Raw genomic sequence first — 19005 nt, 5'->3', positions numbered from 1 at the left:
GGAATTGTGATCTTAGAGTATACGTGATCTCGGCCACTCTGCTATCCAAAAGGATGATTAAAGTCCACAAGAGATATTAATAGTTTCTGCCTCTTTTCCCACAGAGAGGTAAATCAAAGCCTTTTATACTTATTTTTTCTTTAGATTATAAGGCATATCTACAACTGATTAAAAAAATCAAAGTAATTTCTCTAAGATATGGAACCTTAAGGGTAACATCCTTTCTTTCATGTGCCGTAGTTAGCTCCAAAGTACTTGATCACCAAACCAAAAAATTATCTTTTTTAAATAAACCTTTTAGGGATAAAAGTAAAGGTATTTACAGAATCGAGAATAGAAAAACTATAATTGCCTGTGCACAAGTACTGAAATTATTAAAGTTTTAAAACTGTGAACCAGGAATAATGTTTGTGATTAGATACTTAAGATTCCTAGATAAAATATTGTACATAAATGGATTAAGTGATTGCCATGTATTAGATGTTTAAAATGTGAGCTGTTATTTTGCAAGGCACATAGTAGAGTACCTTGTGTATAACATAATAATAATAAATATTAGGTGAATAAATGAATGAAAATTAAGGGGCTTGTATTTTGGCAGTACTAAGCATGATGTCTTCAGGTGTAGTAATAAGATACAAAGTATACAGTAGTGTTTATATTTTTATGTATATTTTTTATGTATATTAGCATATATAATGTCTATACCTCTCTATACACATGTATATCTTCCCTATATAATGTAACTCTGGTTAAGAAAGCTTAGTCAGGCATTGTTCCCTAACATTTTATTATGAGAATACTGAAATATAGAAAATTTGAAGAATTATGTAATGAACTCCCATATACCCACCACCTAGATTCTGCATTTAACTTTTTATTGTATTTGTTTTGTTACCTAACTATGTATCTGTCCATCCATCTATCCACCCACCAGTTCACCTAAATTCTTTGATGCATTTCCAAATAAATTACAAATGTCAATACACTTTACCTCTAAACACTTAAAATTCAGTGTTTATATATAGCCTTTTTTTGGTGTGTAAAATATACATCCAATGACATGCACCACCTTGAGGGTACCACTCAGTGACTTTTGATGATGCAATCATTCACCTTTGTAGCCCAAACTTACATCAGCATGTGGACTGTAGCATCACTTTGGAAAGTTTCCTCGTGCCCCTTGCCAGTCTCCATTCAAACCCCCTAGAGCAACAACTATTTTAATTTTTTCCCACCATGGATTAGTTTTCCCTGTTTCATAACTTCATATAAATGGAATCTAAATAATATCATTTCTCTTTGGTAAATAAATACCTAGGAGTAGAATTGTTGGATTATATGGTAGGTGTAGGTTTTGTTTCCTGAGAAACAGACCTTTTTCCAAACTAGTATCATTTTACTTTCTCACCGGCAATGTATGAGAAGTCTAGTTGCTCCGTATCCTTATCAACGTACATAATTGTTTTAATTTTAGCATTTCTGGTGTGCATGTAGTGGTGTCTTATTATGATTTTGGTTTGTGTTACCTTGACAACTAATGATGTTAAACACATTTATGTGTGTTTATTGACCTCTGATAAATCTTCCCTTATGGAGTGTCTGTTCGGATCTTTTGCCCATTTTAAAAAATTGGATTGTTTGGGTTTTTTAATTGTTGGGAAGTAAGAGTTCTATAAATATCCTGGATACCAGTCCTTTGTTACATTTATGTTTTGTAAATATTTTCTCTCAGTCTGTGGCTTGCCTGTTCACTTTCATAATGGTGTCTTGATGAGCTGAAGTTTTTCATTTCAATGAAGTATAACTTATTAATTTTTATGGTTATTGTTTCCTGTGCCCTGTCCTATTATTGCTTTGCCTGCCTCCAGTCTTGAGGTTTTCCTTTGGAAGTTTTATAGGTTTAGCTTTTATGTGTAGGACTAGGATCCATCTCAGTGTTATTTAAAACATTTTTATAACAGCTCTGTAGTTTATAGCAGTAGGATCCAATCCTAGCTGTACCTAGAATCTTCTGGAGAACTTAAAAAATATATTTGTAACTGACCCTTAGAGCAGTTAAATTGGAATCTTGAGTTTATTATTTAACCTCACTGAACCTCAGATTTCTTACCTATAAAGTGGGGATGACGATACTTACTAAATTGAATAGCTGCCAGGATTAAAAGAAATAATATGTATATCTAAATAATTTAGTGTAGAGCCCCACATGGCAATAAGTAATAATTATTCATATTTATGTCATAGTTATTTTGCATATATATTTAAGAGTAGTAATAGCTTATCAGACTTTATATAGATAGCATCATCATCTTATTTAACCATATAATTATTTTGTAATTCAAATCTCCCTAGTTTATTTGACCGGAGATTAAGCAGAGCAGTATCCTTGGGTCACTCCGTCACCTCAGCTCCTGCCCCCCACAAGCCAGAGCTGTCTGTTTAAGACTGGGTGCTAGCAATGAGCAGCCACACTCACACTTGTATGTTGCGTAGAGGGCACATTCTTTTGCAGGCATTCTGTCCTTGACTTGTGGGAACTTTTGCTAGCCTGTTGCCTTTGCAGATTTTCAATATTACATAAGCCCAAAGGAAAAAGCTGATGGTAGAGATGACACTTTTTGTGTTCCATTCTTCCATATGCCGGAGGAAAACCAATTGTGAAAATTCGAGGGAGGAAGGATTTTTGTGTCAATCTCAGATATAGATTCAGTCTTAGTTTCCCCAATAAGTTTTCTTTGTCACACACATACACAACTCCCACACGCCCCTTCTCTCCTATGTCTGTCTTTTCAGGTCTCTTCTGTTTCTTTGCCCTAACTGAATCTTAATACATCCCTACCTAACAACTGCATATTAAGGGGGGAAAAAAAAACCTTGTATTTAGCAGAGAATTATGTTTTGGTCATCTGCTTATAAGACTTGTAATATCACCTGGTTTTGACTTCAAGAAAATAAAATGTTTTAGTTACACTGATTTCATGGCACCATTCCTCCAGACAATCGCGTAATATCCTAAGTCCCTGGAAGTATTTGGTTAGCATACATTTTAAGATAAATGATCTCTCTAAAGAAAGACTGACATAAAACTTGAGAACTCTTAAGAGAAACTTCAGATCTCAGGCATGGAACATTCTGATATATGTCAGAAGCCATAACTTTTTTTTTCTTCTAATATGTAATGGAGAAAGAGCATACCCAAAACTCAGTATTGTTTTTTCTTTTGCAGGGGGAGGGAAGACAGAATGGGAGAAGTAATAGTTCATACAGCTCTTATTAATATTTGGCAGATCTCTCTAAGAACTTCAGCACTAATAGATTCAGGGACTAGAAAGGAATTTTCTTTCAAAAAATTCAAGATTTTTTAAAATTCTGCTTTTCTTTTGTCCTCTATCATCCATGATTTAAATAGATAATACCTTTCAACAGACCTCATATTAATTTCTAACCTCTTTGATCTACTTTAAGTCTTTCATATTAGATGGAAAGAAAGGCACAGTGAAGAAGTGACGTACCCATAGTCACACACTTACCTATAGAAAGGCTGTGATTGTAATCTGGGTTTGATTTCTGGTGAGGCCTATTTTCTGTTCTATGGGAATAATGTAAAGACTTGATGAATTTGGGAAGTTCTTTTGAAAACACTTAAAAGTCTTGGGAATACATAATTTAGAGCCTCTTTTAGATTCAGTCAGGATTAATGAAAATCATTTGCTTTAGTATTTAATAACTGAGCTCAGTTCTGAGTTTTTTCTGCTTTTCCTTTTTCACAGAATAGCCACCAGCTCATAATGAGAGCTGCATGGTACAGTAAAAATACGTCCTTGTACGAATATCGTTCTGTATGAACCTTACTCTTACCAAGAAAGCAGGACTGAATAAATCACATAGTTGGAGTGAAGAATCCCTGGTTATTTTTCAGTGAGATCAGTCAAAGGCACACACCAGGAAATGTCATAGCACAATGCCAGGAAGAAAGACTGTGTTGAGGATATATTGTAGGCAGATCTCTCCTTGTTTAAAATGTATATAAACAGACCACCAAAGATTTTCTCATTTTATTTTGAGTTTGAGGTTAGTAAAGTGCCAGAGAGATAGCAGGTCCTTCCCAGACTGGATGCCAGAGTGAAGAGCACCTATTCTATTGTCTGTAAGTTATTTCCAAACTGGTAAGGGCTAACTTCTAAGAAGAATATATGATAAGTAGACAAATGAAAACTTTTAAGAGCTTTTGTTTTTTTGAAAGCCTTTTTTGTGTGTTTAGAGCAAGCTTGTCACACATTTTGCTTTACTGATGTCCATTCTGTTTGTCCCTTGGTATTGTTTTGAGAATTAGCAATTTAGGTAGTTAAGGGTGAGTATATTAGTTTCTCGGGGCTGCTGTAACAAATTATCATAAACTGGGTGGCTTAAAACAACAGAAATTTATTCTCTCATAGATCTGGAAGACAAAGATGCTAAAATCAGTGTGTCAGCAGGGCTGCTCTCCTTCTGAAGGCTCTGAAGGACAGTCTGTTTCGTGCCTTTCTCCCTGTTGGCAGTCCTTGGCATTCCCCGGGGTGCAGGTGCATCACTCCAGTCCCTGCCTGTCTCCTCACAGGGCGCTCTCCCTGTGCGTGTCTCTGTCTCCTCTGCTAAGACACTACTCGTGGTGGATTAGAGGCTCACCCGACTTCAGTATGACTTCATCTTAACTCATTATATCTGCAAAGACCCTATTTCCAAATAAGGTCACATTCTGAGGACACATGTTTGAGGAGGACACTGTTCAACCCAGTACAGTGAGAAAGCTAACTAGAAGTGGAGATTGATGACCATTTACACTGTCTTTCTCTATGGAGAGTGGTCCCACAAGTAGGAACCCTTTAGGATGCCCACCTCAGTCCCTCATTAACTTAAAAAAAATAGTAATTTTATTTTAAAATAATACCTACCCTATTTTAGAGTTTACTTGGTCCACGTACTTTTATTTTGTAGTGTGACCCTGTGAAGGGACCTTTCTGATACTGACTTTGAGATCTTGTTCTTATTGGATTTTTAAAAGATGACTGAGATAAAAAATAGAGCATTTTCAGTTGAAATCAACCTTGGTTCAAATCTTGATTTTGCTGTTCACGCTGTGTACTTGGGAGAGTCCGTTAGACAATCTGGGCCTCAGTTTTTTGACCTGTGTAGTGATCTCCTTGCATCTTCTCTCTCAGTTGCATTTCACACCTTATTTAAAAAGCAATTTAAGGAAAGTAGATTCTGCAGAATGGGAAAACATCTTACATTAGCTGGTAAGATATAGCCCAAAAGATAGGAACAATGCTTTTAGAAGGTAGTGTGCTTTTGAAGTGTTATGTTATATTAAACCTTTAAAAAGATTGTCTTTACAGAGTAGGGCTTGTTTTCTATTCCAAAACTAAAAGGCCTCAATAGTTGTCATGGTTTTTTTTTTTAAATCTTTCTCAAAGAACCATAGATTTCTACATTCTTAATTAAAACGTTGAGCAGACTGGCTAATTAGGAAAATATTGTAAGGAAGAAAAAAAAATCATAGAATGCCCTTCCCTATTTCCTGACCCCTATCCTGTAAAAATACAAAATAAAGATATTTAGACTGTGCCCACATAGTAACTGAGAGTATGATCGTGCATCTTAGACACTTGTTTATCCTTTGACCTTTTGGATGCCATGAAGCTCATCTTTCCTTCACAAGTCAAATTATGTGTTCTGGTTCTCTCAATAAGCAGAGGCAAGAAGAAGCCTTTTAATAGGGTTGCTAGGACCAAAGTTGCACCATTCCTATTAGGCTCATCACTGGGTAAGGGCCTTATCACTTTATCAAAGACCTCATTGCCAGGACTGATTAGTGTATGATTTGGCTTCATAACACTTAGCCAATTCTCAGTCAAAATAGAAAAAGGAATAGCTTTCTTCCATTTAAGTACCTGTGACAGATATTTAGGCATTTGTGGCAAACTTTAGGTGGGATCATAAACTATTCTGCCTTTTTCAAAAGGCCACTAAAAACAATCACAGATTTGCTTTTGGAATATTAACTTCAGCACATTATTGTTGCCAACCAGACTGCTTTATTTTCAGTGAAAGTTTGTGAAAAAAGTTAAACCCAATATGATATGAATGTTGAGTTTTCATGTGGCAGAAACCCCCGAGATGAGTTCCCTTCATTTTGCTTGATGGTAGGTAGGTATTGACTGAAAGAACCCTGGCAGGGGTGGGGAACCTGCAGCCTTCTGATGTCAAGATTGTTCTCTTTTAAGCACCAAAGGAGGCAAGAAAAGCTTCATCTTTTTCTGCTGTACCCCTTTTAATAAAAGTATTTGTTCTGTAAAATTTGGATTCAGTCAAAAGGCCACAGTCTAGGATCCAGAAGGCCACAAGTGACCCCAAGCCTGCCGGTGCCCCACCCCTGAAAAAGGATTTGAATCCAACTGTGATATACCTTAAAAAAAACTCTCCATTTGAAGCCAATTATGATCTTGCCTGTCTAGGACTCACTGTGAAGCCACTGGCTTGATGTGGAATACTAAAGCTGTCTGCTTGGTCCTGCTAATTTCAACCGTACGTGCTTTCTCTCCATTACAGCCCGAAGAAGAGCAGTTGATATGTGATATCACCGGATCCAGTTCTTCCACTGATGACACAGCTTCCCTGGATCGACATTCTTCTCATGGCAGTGATGTGTCCCTCCCCCAGATTTCAAAGTCGAACCGGTCCAGAGATCGGCAAAGCCTTGATGGCTTCTACAGTCATGGGGTGGGAGCTGACGGTCGAGAGAGTGAGAGTGAGCCTGCTGGCCCAGGTGACATGGAGGAGGAGGAAATGGACAGCATCACCGAAGTGCCTGCCAACTGCTCGGTCCTGAGGAGCTCCATGCGCTCTCTGTCCCCCTTCCGGAGGCACAGCTGGGGTCCTGGGAAAAATGCAGCCAGTGATGCAGAAATGAACCTACGGAGGTGAGATGGGAGGCTCTTTGTTTAGTGTCTCAGTATCTGCTTGCTTTTGAGAAGTTTCTGATTTGGTATTACTGTTGGTAAACGCATTTAGGAGACACCATGGTATAGGAAGGAATGTAGGCTTTGGAATCAGGAAAATCTGTATTCAAACTCCAGCTCTATAATTTACTGTGGAGATGACCTTAGGCAAGTCACTTGACCCCTCTGAGCTTTAATTTTCTCATCTGTAAAATACCTTTATTATTATTTGTAATAATAAAGTGAAATATGACTGTCATATGGTGAGTGTTTAATAAATGGTAATGTTTATTCTTACCAGATTTATTGATGAAATTCATGAATTAGAAAATACTGGAATAGTGTCATGTCAATTTTGAATTAAGAAATAAACATGAAGTTTTACAGTCTTAACACTGAGTTTTTCAAAGTGCTTTCTGAGAATTAAAGCCTCTTTCTCATGCAGAAAGAGAACATAAGACACATTACAGATCATTAAAATATTGGTATTTTCCCAAGTGTCATACAGCCTTGCCCAGTGTTAGTCCTTGGATTTGGTAGCCGTAAGGCAGGCTACAAGACGAACAGTTGGATTTGGCTTCTGACCACTGGCTGCCTAGATGAATTTAAGCGGGTGGTTTTAGCTCTAAAGAATGAGTGCCATGGTGCCTACGACATTTACAAGAGTGTGCTTATTCCAAAGCTACTTCCTTAATAATGAAAACAGCTAAGGGAGGAGGCTGACAGTTGTTTTAAAACAATTGTTGTAAACAGCTCAGCTGGAGCAATTATTTGCTTGGTTTTATTTTCAATTCCTCCACCTCCTGATAATATTATGGCCATAATTCCATGTAAGTGAATGAATCACATTCATTCACTCATTTATTCAGCCAGCATATATAGCACACTGCCAGGCACCGTTGTAGGTTTTGGAGATACCTGAACAAGGAGTAAACAAGACAAAATCTGTGTCTTCATGGAGCTCACAGTAATGCCTTCTTACACTTTCCTAATTTGCTAGTCTTTTTAGACACTTTTTTAAACAACACATTTTCTTATGTCATTTTTTAATCCCCTCCACGAGTCAGGTGGTATAATCCCCTGTTTGCAGATAAGAAGACTACTGCATATTGTTTAAATCAGTTATCCAAGGTCAGTAGAATCCAGGTTTCTGGTCACTTTGTCAAGTGCTCTTTCTATAATTTCATATTATTCTATGGTGGCATTCAGGGTGCCACCCTTAAAAATAAGCGGTGTACCTGTGAGGTACTTTTTTTATACATATGAGATCCTAGATTATATAAAAAGCAATTTCTAAACACATTCCTTCCCAATTTTATTCATCTTGTACTTTTTTTTTGTAAGCATTTACAACAGAAAATATAAGGTCATGGGGAATGATCCCTACAGGCAGAATTCTCGTACTGAAGCGAGAGTAACTTCTTGACAGAACATGCTTGTCTTTCTTAGGTGATAACAGCATCAAGGAATGAGGGTTGTTTTATATATAACCCATTTTTCTTTATAACCCAGGATAGATCCTGTTGTTACAACTTTGGTTTTAGTGACTGTATCGATCATGTAGCTCAGATGAGGAAATTGAAGCTCAGATTAAATGATTTGCCCAAGATTACATGGTTATCTTAAGGCTAAATTGAGATTAGAACTCAATTACCTAAGTTATTTATATTTTTAACCTGTATATTGTCCTGGGACCTCCTGTTTGAACTTAGCATTAAGGGTTACTTAGCACCACTGTCCTTATACCTCTGGAGATAATGGAATGAGAGTCAGGTTTCATTTGTCACTCTAGTTTGACTAATTCATACAGTATTACCTGCATATAATGTAACCTGAATTTCAGATTCTTTTGAGTTATGAATGGTAATTTTTTCTGACCCTTTTACTTTTATAATTTAATAAACTTCATAACTTTTATCATCTGATTAACTCCTTAGAGCAAGGAGAGAGCAAAGCAGCCTTCCACAGAAACTGTCAGGCCCTTTTGGTTCTGATATTTTTTTATTTCATATTCTTTCATTCTCTTACCTCCTGTGCTATTTCTGTTTGGAGGTTGTCTCTCTTCCCAGTGTGGTGTCTGTATGTTTCATGCATTTGTATCCCATTTTGTTTCACCTGCAACACTGACCTCTTCCACTGTTCATTTTCAGTTCAATGCGAGTTCTTGGGGATGTTGTCAGGAGACCTCCCATTCATAGGAGAAGGTACAGAGTTCACTAACTTGATGGATTAACCGTGTCATCTCTAAGCATATACTAACAAGCATCTCATTCTGCTTAATCTACTTTTAAATAATGTCACATCTAATTCAGGCAAATAAAATATGGATACTTATTAGTTGCCGATTTTCACATGAAATAGTTTCTTTAATTTGGAGTTTATCCTATTCTATTTTTATTTTTCTAAAAAAATGTTTAACAAATGTTTTTTCCATCTTGCGCTGTTGGTGTTCAGATAACTTTGATGATAGGGTCTCACTCAACTTTTTCTAGGAGAATTAAAAGAATTGTTTATGTTATACCTATCTAATGGACCCTGGGGAGTACTATTTTTCTCTCTCCACAGAAGAAGAACAAGAAGTATGTGTGTGTGTTCATTCATAGGCCCTAAAATATTTTCAAAACATTCTTTAATAATATGAGGAGAACTTTATTAACTAAGCCACCTGATAGTTTCCATTTCATTGCTGATGTAGTCATTTCGTAAAGCAAATAAAAGGCATAAGTTGATCTCTCAGTCTTTGACTTTCTTAATTTTTATTTGTCAGGTAGTATTTTTAAGCTAAAAGAAGTGATTTATAAGTTGAGAAGTCATTTCTAGTCAGAGAGTACTGATTTGCTTTGACTTTTTTTTTTTTTTTTTGTGACACAGTCTCGCTCTGTTGCCTGGGCTAGAATGAGTGCCGTGGCGTCAGTCTAGCTCACAGCAACCTCAAACTCCTGGGCTTAAGCGATCCTCCTGCCTCAGCCTCCCAGGTAGCTGGGACTACAGGCATGCGCCACCATGCCCACTAATTTTTTTTTTTCTATATATATTTTTAGTTGGCCAGATAGTTTCTTTCTATTTTTAGTAGAGACGGGTCTCGCTCTTGCTCAGGCTGGTCTCGAACTCCTGAGCTCAAAGGATCCACCCGCCTCGGCCTCCCAGAGTGCTAGGATTACAGGCGTGAGCTACCGCACCTGGCCTGCTTTGACTTTTAAATGCTGAGTTTTGTTTTACTTTTCTCATTCAAAAGTTATTAGTGACCTTTTTTCCTGTTTGGAAACATACTTAGAAATTCCAAAATTAAGGTTATTATTACCGTTACCTTCTCATATTAGGAGACATTTCTAAAGAAGTATTTTTAACTATTAGCTGAACTTGTTTTTTGGGAAGTGGGCAAATGATCTTTCCTACTTTGTCTTTTTCAAGTGGATGCTTTCTTTAATTCCAGATTGTAGACAAAAATTGAGCTTAAATTCAGATATTGTCATGAATTTCAGATAATCATGACTCCTGTTAAGTTACTGTTCCAGGGAACAAGTTGATAAATGCCTTTTTCAGTAGAAGATAACCAGAACCTTTTAGAGATATGTTTGTCTGGCTCTCTGTTAAAGCTCTTCAATATGAACTTAATGAAAACATGCACTGGATGACAAGGTAGCAGGTGACAAGTTGCTGGATGCAGTCTAAGTTAACATATAGATATAACTGTCATAAATGACCCCAATTACAGTTTCACCCTTAGTGAAACTTAATTTTTATAGAATATGTACTTTAAAATTTTGTGAAATTGAAACACTCCAACAAATATTAAAAGGGGAGAGGGATTTTTTTTTTAAAAAATCTAGAACTTTCTAAATCTTAAAGCTGAAAAATCATTAAATATTACCTGCACTAATTGAGGAAATTAGGATACTCTCAAAAGCACTCTTAATTATGAAAGGAGTTTTTTGCTGCAAGGAAGGACAGACATTGCAGCTTTCTTCCTGGATTCTTAGAAAAGCTATTATGTCTCTCTTCATGTCTCTTCATTGCTTTTCATTCTCTTCATCTTAAATTTCATCCCAGTCTTCCACATTATTGTCATATTCTGAGAGTAAAAGGGATGTTTAAATCTGTAGGAGATTATTTTTAAGAATGATGGTTTGGCAGTGTGTGTTCAGTTATTGATTTGCCACATTCTGTTTTTTAAAAGAAGTTGGATATTTAGATAAAATATGCCTATTTATTAACTGGAGATTTAAAAATTAATTTCAAAGAATGGACTTCTGAGTCTTGTTTGCATTTGTAAAATGTATCTGGCTTCTCCTCACACAAGTACATTATAAGTCAGTGTGATCCACTCACCATACATAAGAGGTGTCTCAGCTGTGCGGTGTTACTCTCTGCTTCTGCACTTTTGAGCTTTATGCTATTAATTTAATCTGATTTAAAATTATTTATACCGTTTATTTTTGAAAGATGTTTTAAAACTTTTGGAAGAGCCATAGGTGTAACTCTTACATCCTTCTACCATTTTCCCTATCTCCTTTAGTCTCCCAAAAAAAAAAAAAAAAAAACCCACTTGACAAGAAAACAGACTGGTTAGAGTATTCAGGATAGGTGTTTTTAGTTTCTGCGGCCTCCCCTGCAAGATTTAGGAGGGAGCTGAGAGTTTTTATTGTTGTCCAGAAGCTCTGTTTTTATCTCCCTCTGAAAACAAAAGCAGAATTTTCTAAATTCACTTAGAACTTTAGGCCCAAATTGTCATGTATTTTTTAAATGATAGCTTTTGTTAATCAGAAATCCTAACCTTTAGATGCAATTCCCTTCACATAGTACCCTGCATTTTGAATTGGTTACTTTTTTAGCTGGTTGTATTAACTTAGCATTTTCAGCCCCAGATTTTTTGTCCCTGCTACTTGAGAATAGATACCAGTACTGGGATAATCAAGGAAGTAGATAATCAAGTGGATTTTTTTTCTTATTTTCTAGGGAAAAAGGTTATAAACTTAAAAATGAAAAAAAGGACACATTTCTAACTCAACACCATAAAATCCTGCCTCCCTTTTTAGGGAAAAATCTCTTCATTGTCATTAAAATACAAGAAAATACATGGCCATTGTTACATGCTATATCTTTAGCAGAATAGCCTAGTGAGTAAGGCTTGAAGGTGGTTGTGAGTGTTGACAGAATATTCTTATCAGGCAAGATCTATGAATTGTCTGGTGTAGGATGGATCCCTAATGGAAACACATGAAAAAAACCCGATGACTCAGTGAGCCCCAGGCAGCACAGTTTGTCATTGTTTCTTTTGGTCCGGGATTAGAGGTGCTGTGGTGAGGGTGACGTGGGACGGTGGGGTGTGTGGAGATCGTCCCTGGTAGTGGAGGTTGAAACACTCCGAGAATATCTGACGGGGAAGCCACGGGTGGGGTGGCTTCTTTGCTCATAGAGGAAATTCTTGGGTTTCAGTTTAACTGTTCATCCTATTAGGAGCTCACATAGTCTTTTCCAAAAGACTATCTAGATGGACATAAAGAGAACAATTTTAAGTTTCCCTGGTCCTTATTCTAGCCTTTTTCTAAATTCTGAATGTGACATTCCTAAATTTTTTGATGATTAAGTAAATCCATCTGTCTCTAACTATGCCTTTTCTTTTTAAACCTAATAACCCTATCCCTGTTTCCTCTTTTCTTCCTCCATTTCTATTTCTTTGATGTCATCCCCAGTATGAGCTGGTGTCCCTCTGGTGTGCAATACTCTGCTGCCCTGAGTGCTGACTTTAATTACAGAAGGTACGGTATTGTCATGCGTCCAGCCACCAAATGGGGAAACATGAAATAAGGCATCTGGGCTTTTGGCATGGAGCTGGCTTCTGTGTGGCTGGGATGCATCTGGGCAGCCTGCTTTGTCTGTGAGCACAGTGTTGCATTGTCTCCGCTGTGGGTACCCATTTGAAGGGGTGCAGCCAAGAAGGGGGATGATGTACCCTGAGCATCCTGTTTGCCTCACGTGGCTGTAGATTTGGTGTTTCTGCAGACTTGTCTCTGTGGTGTGGGAGACCACATCTCTCTGTTTCCCAGATCCTGAGGAAAACAGTAAGAGAAGCAGGGCAGTTAATAACATGTACTGATTTCTGTTCGCTTCCAAATCCACCAGTCTCTTTGGATTCTGAATTCAGAGACTCCTTATTGTTTCATATTCTTCTCTCAACTAAGCAGCCAGATTTAATTACTAAAACATTTTCAGGATTAACTTTTGCGGTAAGCATAGATCTGGTTTTCTCAGGCTTTTCAGTAATTCACAACAGAAAACTAAATTTCTTCTTCACTTAGCCCCTCCTGTCCCTAATATTGAAAATGACTTTTACAGAGACATTTACTTGTAATTAGTCACGATTTCTGTTGCCATATTGAAATAAGAAAAACAAATTCATTGTTTAATTTACCCACTAGACAAAATACAGACATAAGGCTTCAGTTCATAGTAAGTGATTTACAAAACCAAAAAAAAAAAAAAAGCAAATATAAGCCCTTCTGGACTGGCATGTATGAACTTAATTGTAGCAATTATCTGTACAGTTTTCCCTGGGCAGAGGTAACAAAATAGCCTCAGTATACCCTCATATTCAATTCCAGTTGGTTGTTAACATGGTCGGCTACAACTGAGATCTTGCTTATTTTAAGGAAGTTTCCACTGCAGTTTTAACAGATGTGAATTATTCTGGTCAGCAGCCCCAAGGAGGATAGATCACTGATCTCCCTCTGTTGCCTCCTGCTTACAGAAAATGCTTTTCCCCCTACAAGCCACAAAATCTTTATCCCAGAAATCCCATTTAAAATACCCAACCCTGTTTCCTTTTTTTTTTTTCCTTTACCAGTATCCAGACAAAAAAATTACAACTCTTAGACTTAGGAACTTTTCGGCATTTGTTCTTTAAAGTGTTATATGTGCCTGTCTGCAACTAACAATTCTCAGAAAGCCTGTCAGCAATTGTTTGGCCAGGTGTGCGCAGATGATAACACTCCTGGGTGATATTTGGGTTTTCTGGGGTGGAACATACGTGTCAAGTTATAAAGGTCAATTAGCATGTAATTGAAGGCAAAGTTATAAAGGTCCACTTAATGGACCCAAGGGCAAATCCCCCAGTTTGCCTTCTGAAAGTTATTTAAGTTCATATTTTCTCTGTGACATTTAATTATTTAGCATTAGCAGAGTTACAGTCTGGCAAAGATTAATTAGATCAAGGAAAAGCACATATAAAAGATCAATAAGATAAATATGATCTGTCCATATGGCATGTTGAAAAAAAAATCTGAAAATGATCTTAGCTGGTTCTACACTTGGATAAATTGAATGAGGTAAGAAAATCTAAGTGCAATGTTTCTTCTTAGCATTTCAAGATCTGTGGGGAAAGGTAGTTGGTACTCATTTGTGCAGTGCCCTCTCAGACAGTCTTGCTAATTGACACAAATAATACATGAGCAAGGGAGATACAATTAAAGGGATTTTTTTATCGCTTTTTCCAGAAATAGATTGAATTAACTCTTGTGCCCTGTGTTCAGTTTCAGTCTAGAAGGCTTGACAGGAGGGGCTGGTGTTGAAAACAAGCCATCTTCATCTCTAGAAGTAAACTCTGCAAACACCAAGGAGCTCAGACACCCTTTCGGTGGTGAGGAACGGGGTGACTCTTTGGTGTCACTTTCAGAAGAGGATCTGGAGTCAGGCCAGAGAGAACATAGGATGTTTGATCAGGTAAGGCTGAAATATTGCTAATTTAGGAAACATGTATTCTATTTCTCAAAGTATGACCTCTTGTCAGGAACACAGAAGGCAAGACTTCTGTTAGTATAAGGCTAGTAGCTATGATTACTTATCCATTATATAATATACTTAATCTAGCACTAAAGCAAGTTTTTAGCACTTAATACTAATTAAAGCATACCATTAATCTGCATAGATTTCAGTGATCCATCAAAGCAAACTTTTTAGAATTAGGAAAGTATCCAGAATATTAAATTGCGTTTTTCTTTCTTGTCTGAGGCCTTCTTTTACCACCTCAATAGTAAAATGAGTCTTGAAGTGTGTTATAATATCATTATTAAATTTTCCAATTCTCTAAAACATATCCCCAGTGTCTTATTCCTAGAAAAAAAAAAACCTTCTTACCACATTATCCTGGCGATGACTGTTGTGTCTCTGCTTCTGCCTGCCAGAGTCCATAGGAGCATCTATACTCCTTCCCTGCCTTCTCTTTTTCACCACCTAATCATTTCTCAGTCTCACTGCTGCCATCCCTTAAATCTCCTGTCTTGGAGGCCAAGGACTCCCTTGTCAGCCAGACCAAATGACTTCTTAGTTCTCATCTTCTGGGCCCTTCATTATCACCTGCCACTTTTGGCAGTCCCTTCCCTGGGGAGCTTTTCAGTTGAGAATTTGAATTACATGCTTTTATAGCATTCTGCCTTACCCCCAGCCCTTTTTCCTTCTCTCAGGCCAGGAGGCCTCGCATTAATTACTGAAAGGATCCTGGGATACATCTTAATGCCTCCAAATGAAGCATCTGTAATTAAAAAAGTAAAACATGCCTGTTTTTGGACTGGGGATTGGAGTAGAAATCTAATTAAACATTTCTAATTTAAAAAAACGTTTAACAGCCCATTCTTTGATTTGGTGACTAAGATTTTGTGTAGAAATTTAATTTTTTATTGAGTCCTACTAAGTAGCAATGACATGACCAAATATAAATTTGGCGCTGAAGGATTACCTTGGTAATAAAATGTATCACTTATGCACACAGGAAGCCTGATGACTAGAAACTTAGGCCTGATGAAAATCAAATTGTAGGCCTGAAAGAATTTTGCCTCTTTTTAAAAAATTTCTACTTGGGCTGATACTTTAGAGAAAGTTAGAAAAAACAAGAAGGTTACAGAAAATATGCTTATTGAAGCAAGTGATTTAGATTTGTTCAGCCTAATGGTAACAGAAAAAGGAAGGAAAAAATAGGAACAATTCTTTAGGGGCTACTTAGCACAGCTTTGCTAAAGGTTAATAAATGAGTGGAAAAACCTGAAAAACAAATTGCATTTCAAATTTATAGAATCCTTTGGGAATCATTTGCAAGACCAGGTGAAATACCAAAGTAGTGGGTTTGTGAACAGAATCATAGATGGAAAGCCAATGTATCCCTTCGGATTCAGCTCAAGCCGTATGTATGAGAACTTAAAGCCCATTTGTAAGTGTGGCCTGAGGCCACATAACTGGCTGTTAGCTGAACAGTACAAAACTCAGAGTTCCTGGCTGTTAGTCTCATTGCTGCTTTCCTCGTCTTTGAAGTAGATGACTTTTAATGAGGAAATGAGGACGTTTTAATTTTCTTAATATTGTTTATGTTATACCTTTCCTGAAACTAATATTTCCAGGAATTTGACAGATAACCTTGTATTATACTAAGTGATGTTACTTACCACTGGTGTCTTTCTAGAATGGACTTTCTGATTTAGTCTTTCTAGATAAAGTTGTCGATGTTTTCATGCCTTGCTGGGCTTAGCCTTCCTGGAACTCTCTGCTATCCCTTGATTTTGTCTTGTGTGCATCCTCACAGTGGGGATTTGAGCTGCTTGTATCTCTCTGATCTGGACAAGTTCCTGCAGCCAACTTCCTGTTGAAAGTCTTTGCCTTTCACTGAGGTCATTTTTCAGACCTCACAGTTGTATTTGAAACATAGCAACTGTTTGCCTCGGATTCCATGGTTACACATGGAACAAGCTCTAAATAACCAGAAGTCTTTGGCCCAGTTGAGACGAGTTCATGGTAGTAGCGGATTTTCATTGCTTCCCTGTCAACATGTGCGAGTCATAAGGAGACAGATTTTAGTCTACAATGAAGGAAAGGGATTAACAATAATTAAAATTAGTTAACAATAGGAATGGGTTCTCTCCCAAAAGAGAAGGGAGCCCCTCATTACCAGAAGTGTGCTAGTAGATACTGCATGACTATCTTTTAGAGATATGGTAGTAGGAACTTCTGCAGTTGATTGGACTACATGGCCCTGAAGCTGCTGTGAATTTACAGAGTGAGTTAAATGATCAAATTTCAGTCACCCTCATGTTCATATAGAGTCATTCTAATCTTAGAAGAGGAAATGAAAAAGATTTAGGCTTCTTTCCAGATATACTGCTGTTCTGCTTATGAGCTTGAAACACTTTTTACTTGCATCTCAGTTTTCAACTCTTTAAAAATCAGAATAAGATTACTGATATCCTACTGTATCTCTATAAGGTATAGCTAGATTTTCGAAGAACAAATACTGTATGTAGTTGTTTGATATTTCTGGGGAAATTATTACTTTTTAATTTTATTTATTTATTTTTTTTTTTAAGAGATGAGGTCTCCCTATGTTGTCCAGGCTGGAGTATGGTAGCTGGTCACAGGTGCATTCATAACACACTACAGTCTCAAACTCCTGGCCTCAAGTGATCCTCCTGCCTTTGCCTCTGAAATTATTTTTATGTAATTATGCACCCAGCAGATACTTATTAAGCACTTATTAAGTTTGAAACATTGTTAAATGCTATAAGGGATACAAACCATTGTAAAGGGTAGATACTCCAATTATCCCCATTTTGCAGAAGAGAAAACTAAGGGTCAGAAAAGCTAACTAAGTAAACTCTGAGGTTGAGCAGCTGTTTAAGTGACAGGGGCAAACTTGTATCCCAGTCTGTCTGACTATGAAGCCTGCTCTACCCACCTTCTATACTGCCTTATTTCACTACGTTGTGTCTGAATGTAAAGTTTTGTGCTTATCTAGAAATATAAGACCATGTACTTACAACCAGTTCTTCACTCTTTTGTTTCACAGACATGTCATAGATCTAAGCAACAGGGATTTAATTATTGTACATCAGCAATTTCTTCTCCACTGACAAAATCCATCTCATTAATGACAATCAGCCATTCTGGATTGGACAGTGAGTATACTACTTTTAAAAAAATTAAATATGTTATGTCTTAGCTACTTTTCCTGTCATTTTTCGCACTTTAAGGCCCTATAACAATTTTTTTTCAAAATGTCTTCTGAATGAATGGCTCAGCACTTAAATAGAAAAGGTGAAATAGAGTTCAGCTTTGGAATCTTGCTCCTTTTGCTACCTAAAAATCTTGTTACATTAAATTTATTATATTCTTGGGCATAAACTTGGCACACATTTTTAAAAACTTTCTATTTTGAAATAATTTCAGACTTCAAAAATAGTTATAATTAACCTTCATTGGGGGGAAAAAAAAGTTGCAAAATAGTGCAAAGTACTCCTATACAGTCTTTACTTCAGGTTCCCAGATGTTATCGTAATACTTCTTTTGCCAGCCTCTCTCCCTCTCTTTATCACTCCCCTTAAAGGTTTTTTCTGAAACACTTGAGGAGTAAGTTATAGACAATGCTCCTTTGCCTCTAAATAATTTAGTATATATTTCCTAAAAAGAAAGATATCCTCTTATATTACCATAATACAATTATCCAAATTAGGAAATTAATATTGATAAAATTATTATCTAATATGCAGGCCTTGTTCAAATTTTAAATTTTCTAACGTATTTCCAGGTCCCATAGCCAATCCAGGAACATACGTTGAATTAAGTTTTCATGTCTCTTTAGTCTCCTTTAATCTGGAAATAGTCCTCAGCTGATCTCTGTCTTTCATGAGCTTGACAGTGGAGATACCTGGGAGGGTAACTGGCCTGAGTCTTCCAAAAAGTCAAGCTCAAGAAAAACAAAAACAAAGTGAGACTGAGATACATTTTTAGTTAGTTAAGCAAGTGTCAGTAGGATTACATCAGAAAGTGATTAGTGGAACTGTATACAAATTCAGATTAATTGGCTATGACAGTTACATAGAGATGTTGTGGCATCCCGTAAGCATAGGGTGTTTGCCAATAAAAGATGCTCAGAAACATTTGAATTGGGCCAGGTGTGGTGGCTCACACCTCTAATCCTAGCACTCAGGGAGGCCGAGGCGGGAGGATCACTCAAGATCAGGAGTTCGAGACCAGCCTGAGCAAGAGC

General features: G+C 37.0%; 1 protein-coding gene across 13 annotated transcripts in view; it reads left to right on the top strand.

The window, feature by feature from the left end:
• Positions 1 to 19005, top strand: part of AKAP13 (A-kinase anchoring protein 13) — a 287641-nt gene that overhangs the window by 205415 nt on the left and 63221 nt on the right. For 9 of the 13 annotated variants that reach the window (XM_045561049.1, XM_045561057.1, XM_045561058.1 and 6 more), the window contains 5 exons: positions 6592 to 6962; positions 9131 to 9184; positions 12674 to 12739; positions 14510 to 14699; positions 17806 to 17914. In XM_045561049.1, coding sequence (XP_045417005.1) covers positions 6592 to 6962; positions 9131 to 9184; positions 12674 to 12739; positions 14510 to 14699; positions 17806 to 17914 — 790 coding nt within the window. The remainder of the gene's footprint in view (positions 1 to 6591; positions 6963 to 9130; positions 9185 to 12673; positions 12740 to 14509; positions 14700 to 17805; positions 17915 to 19005) is intronic. The other 4 variants (XM_045561060.1, XM_045561054.1, XM_045561061.1 and 1 more) reach the window with 2 other exon arrangements.

This window comes from Lemur catta, chromosome 9, assembly GCF_020740605.2.
Source record: "Lemur catta isolate mLemCat1 chromosome 9, mLemCat1.pri, whole genome shotgun sequence".
NCBI classification, from domain to species: Eukaryota; Metazoa; Chordata; class Mammalia; order Primates; family Lemuridae; genus Lemur; species Lemur catta.
Note: the sequence above shows the minus strand (reverse complement) of the source record. Positions and strands in the feature narration are given on the sequence as shown.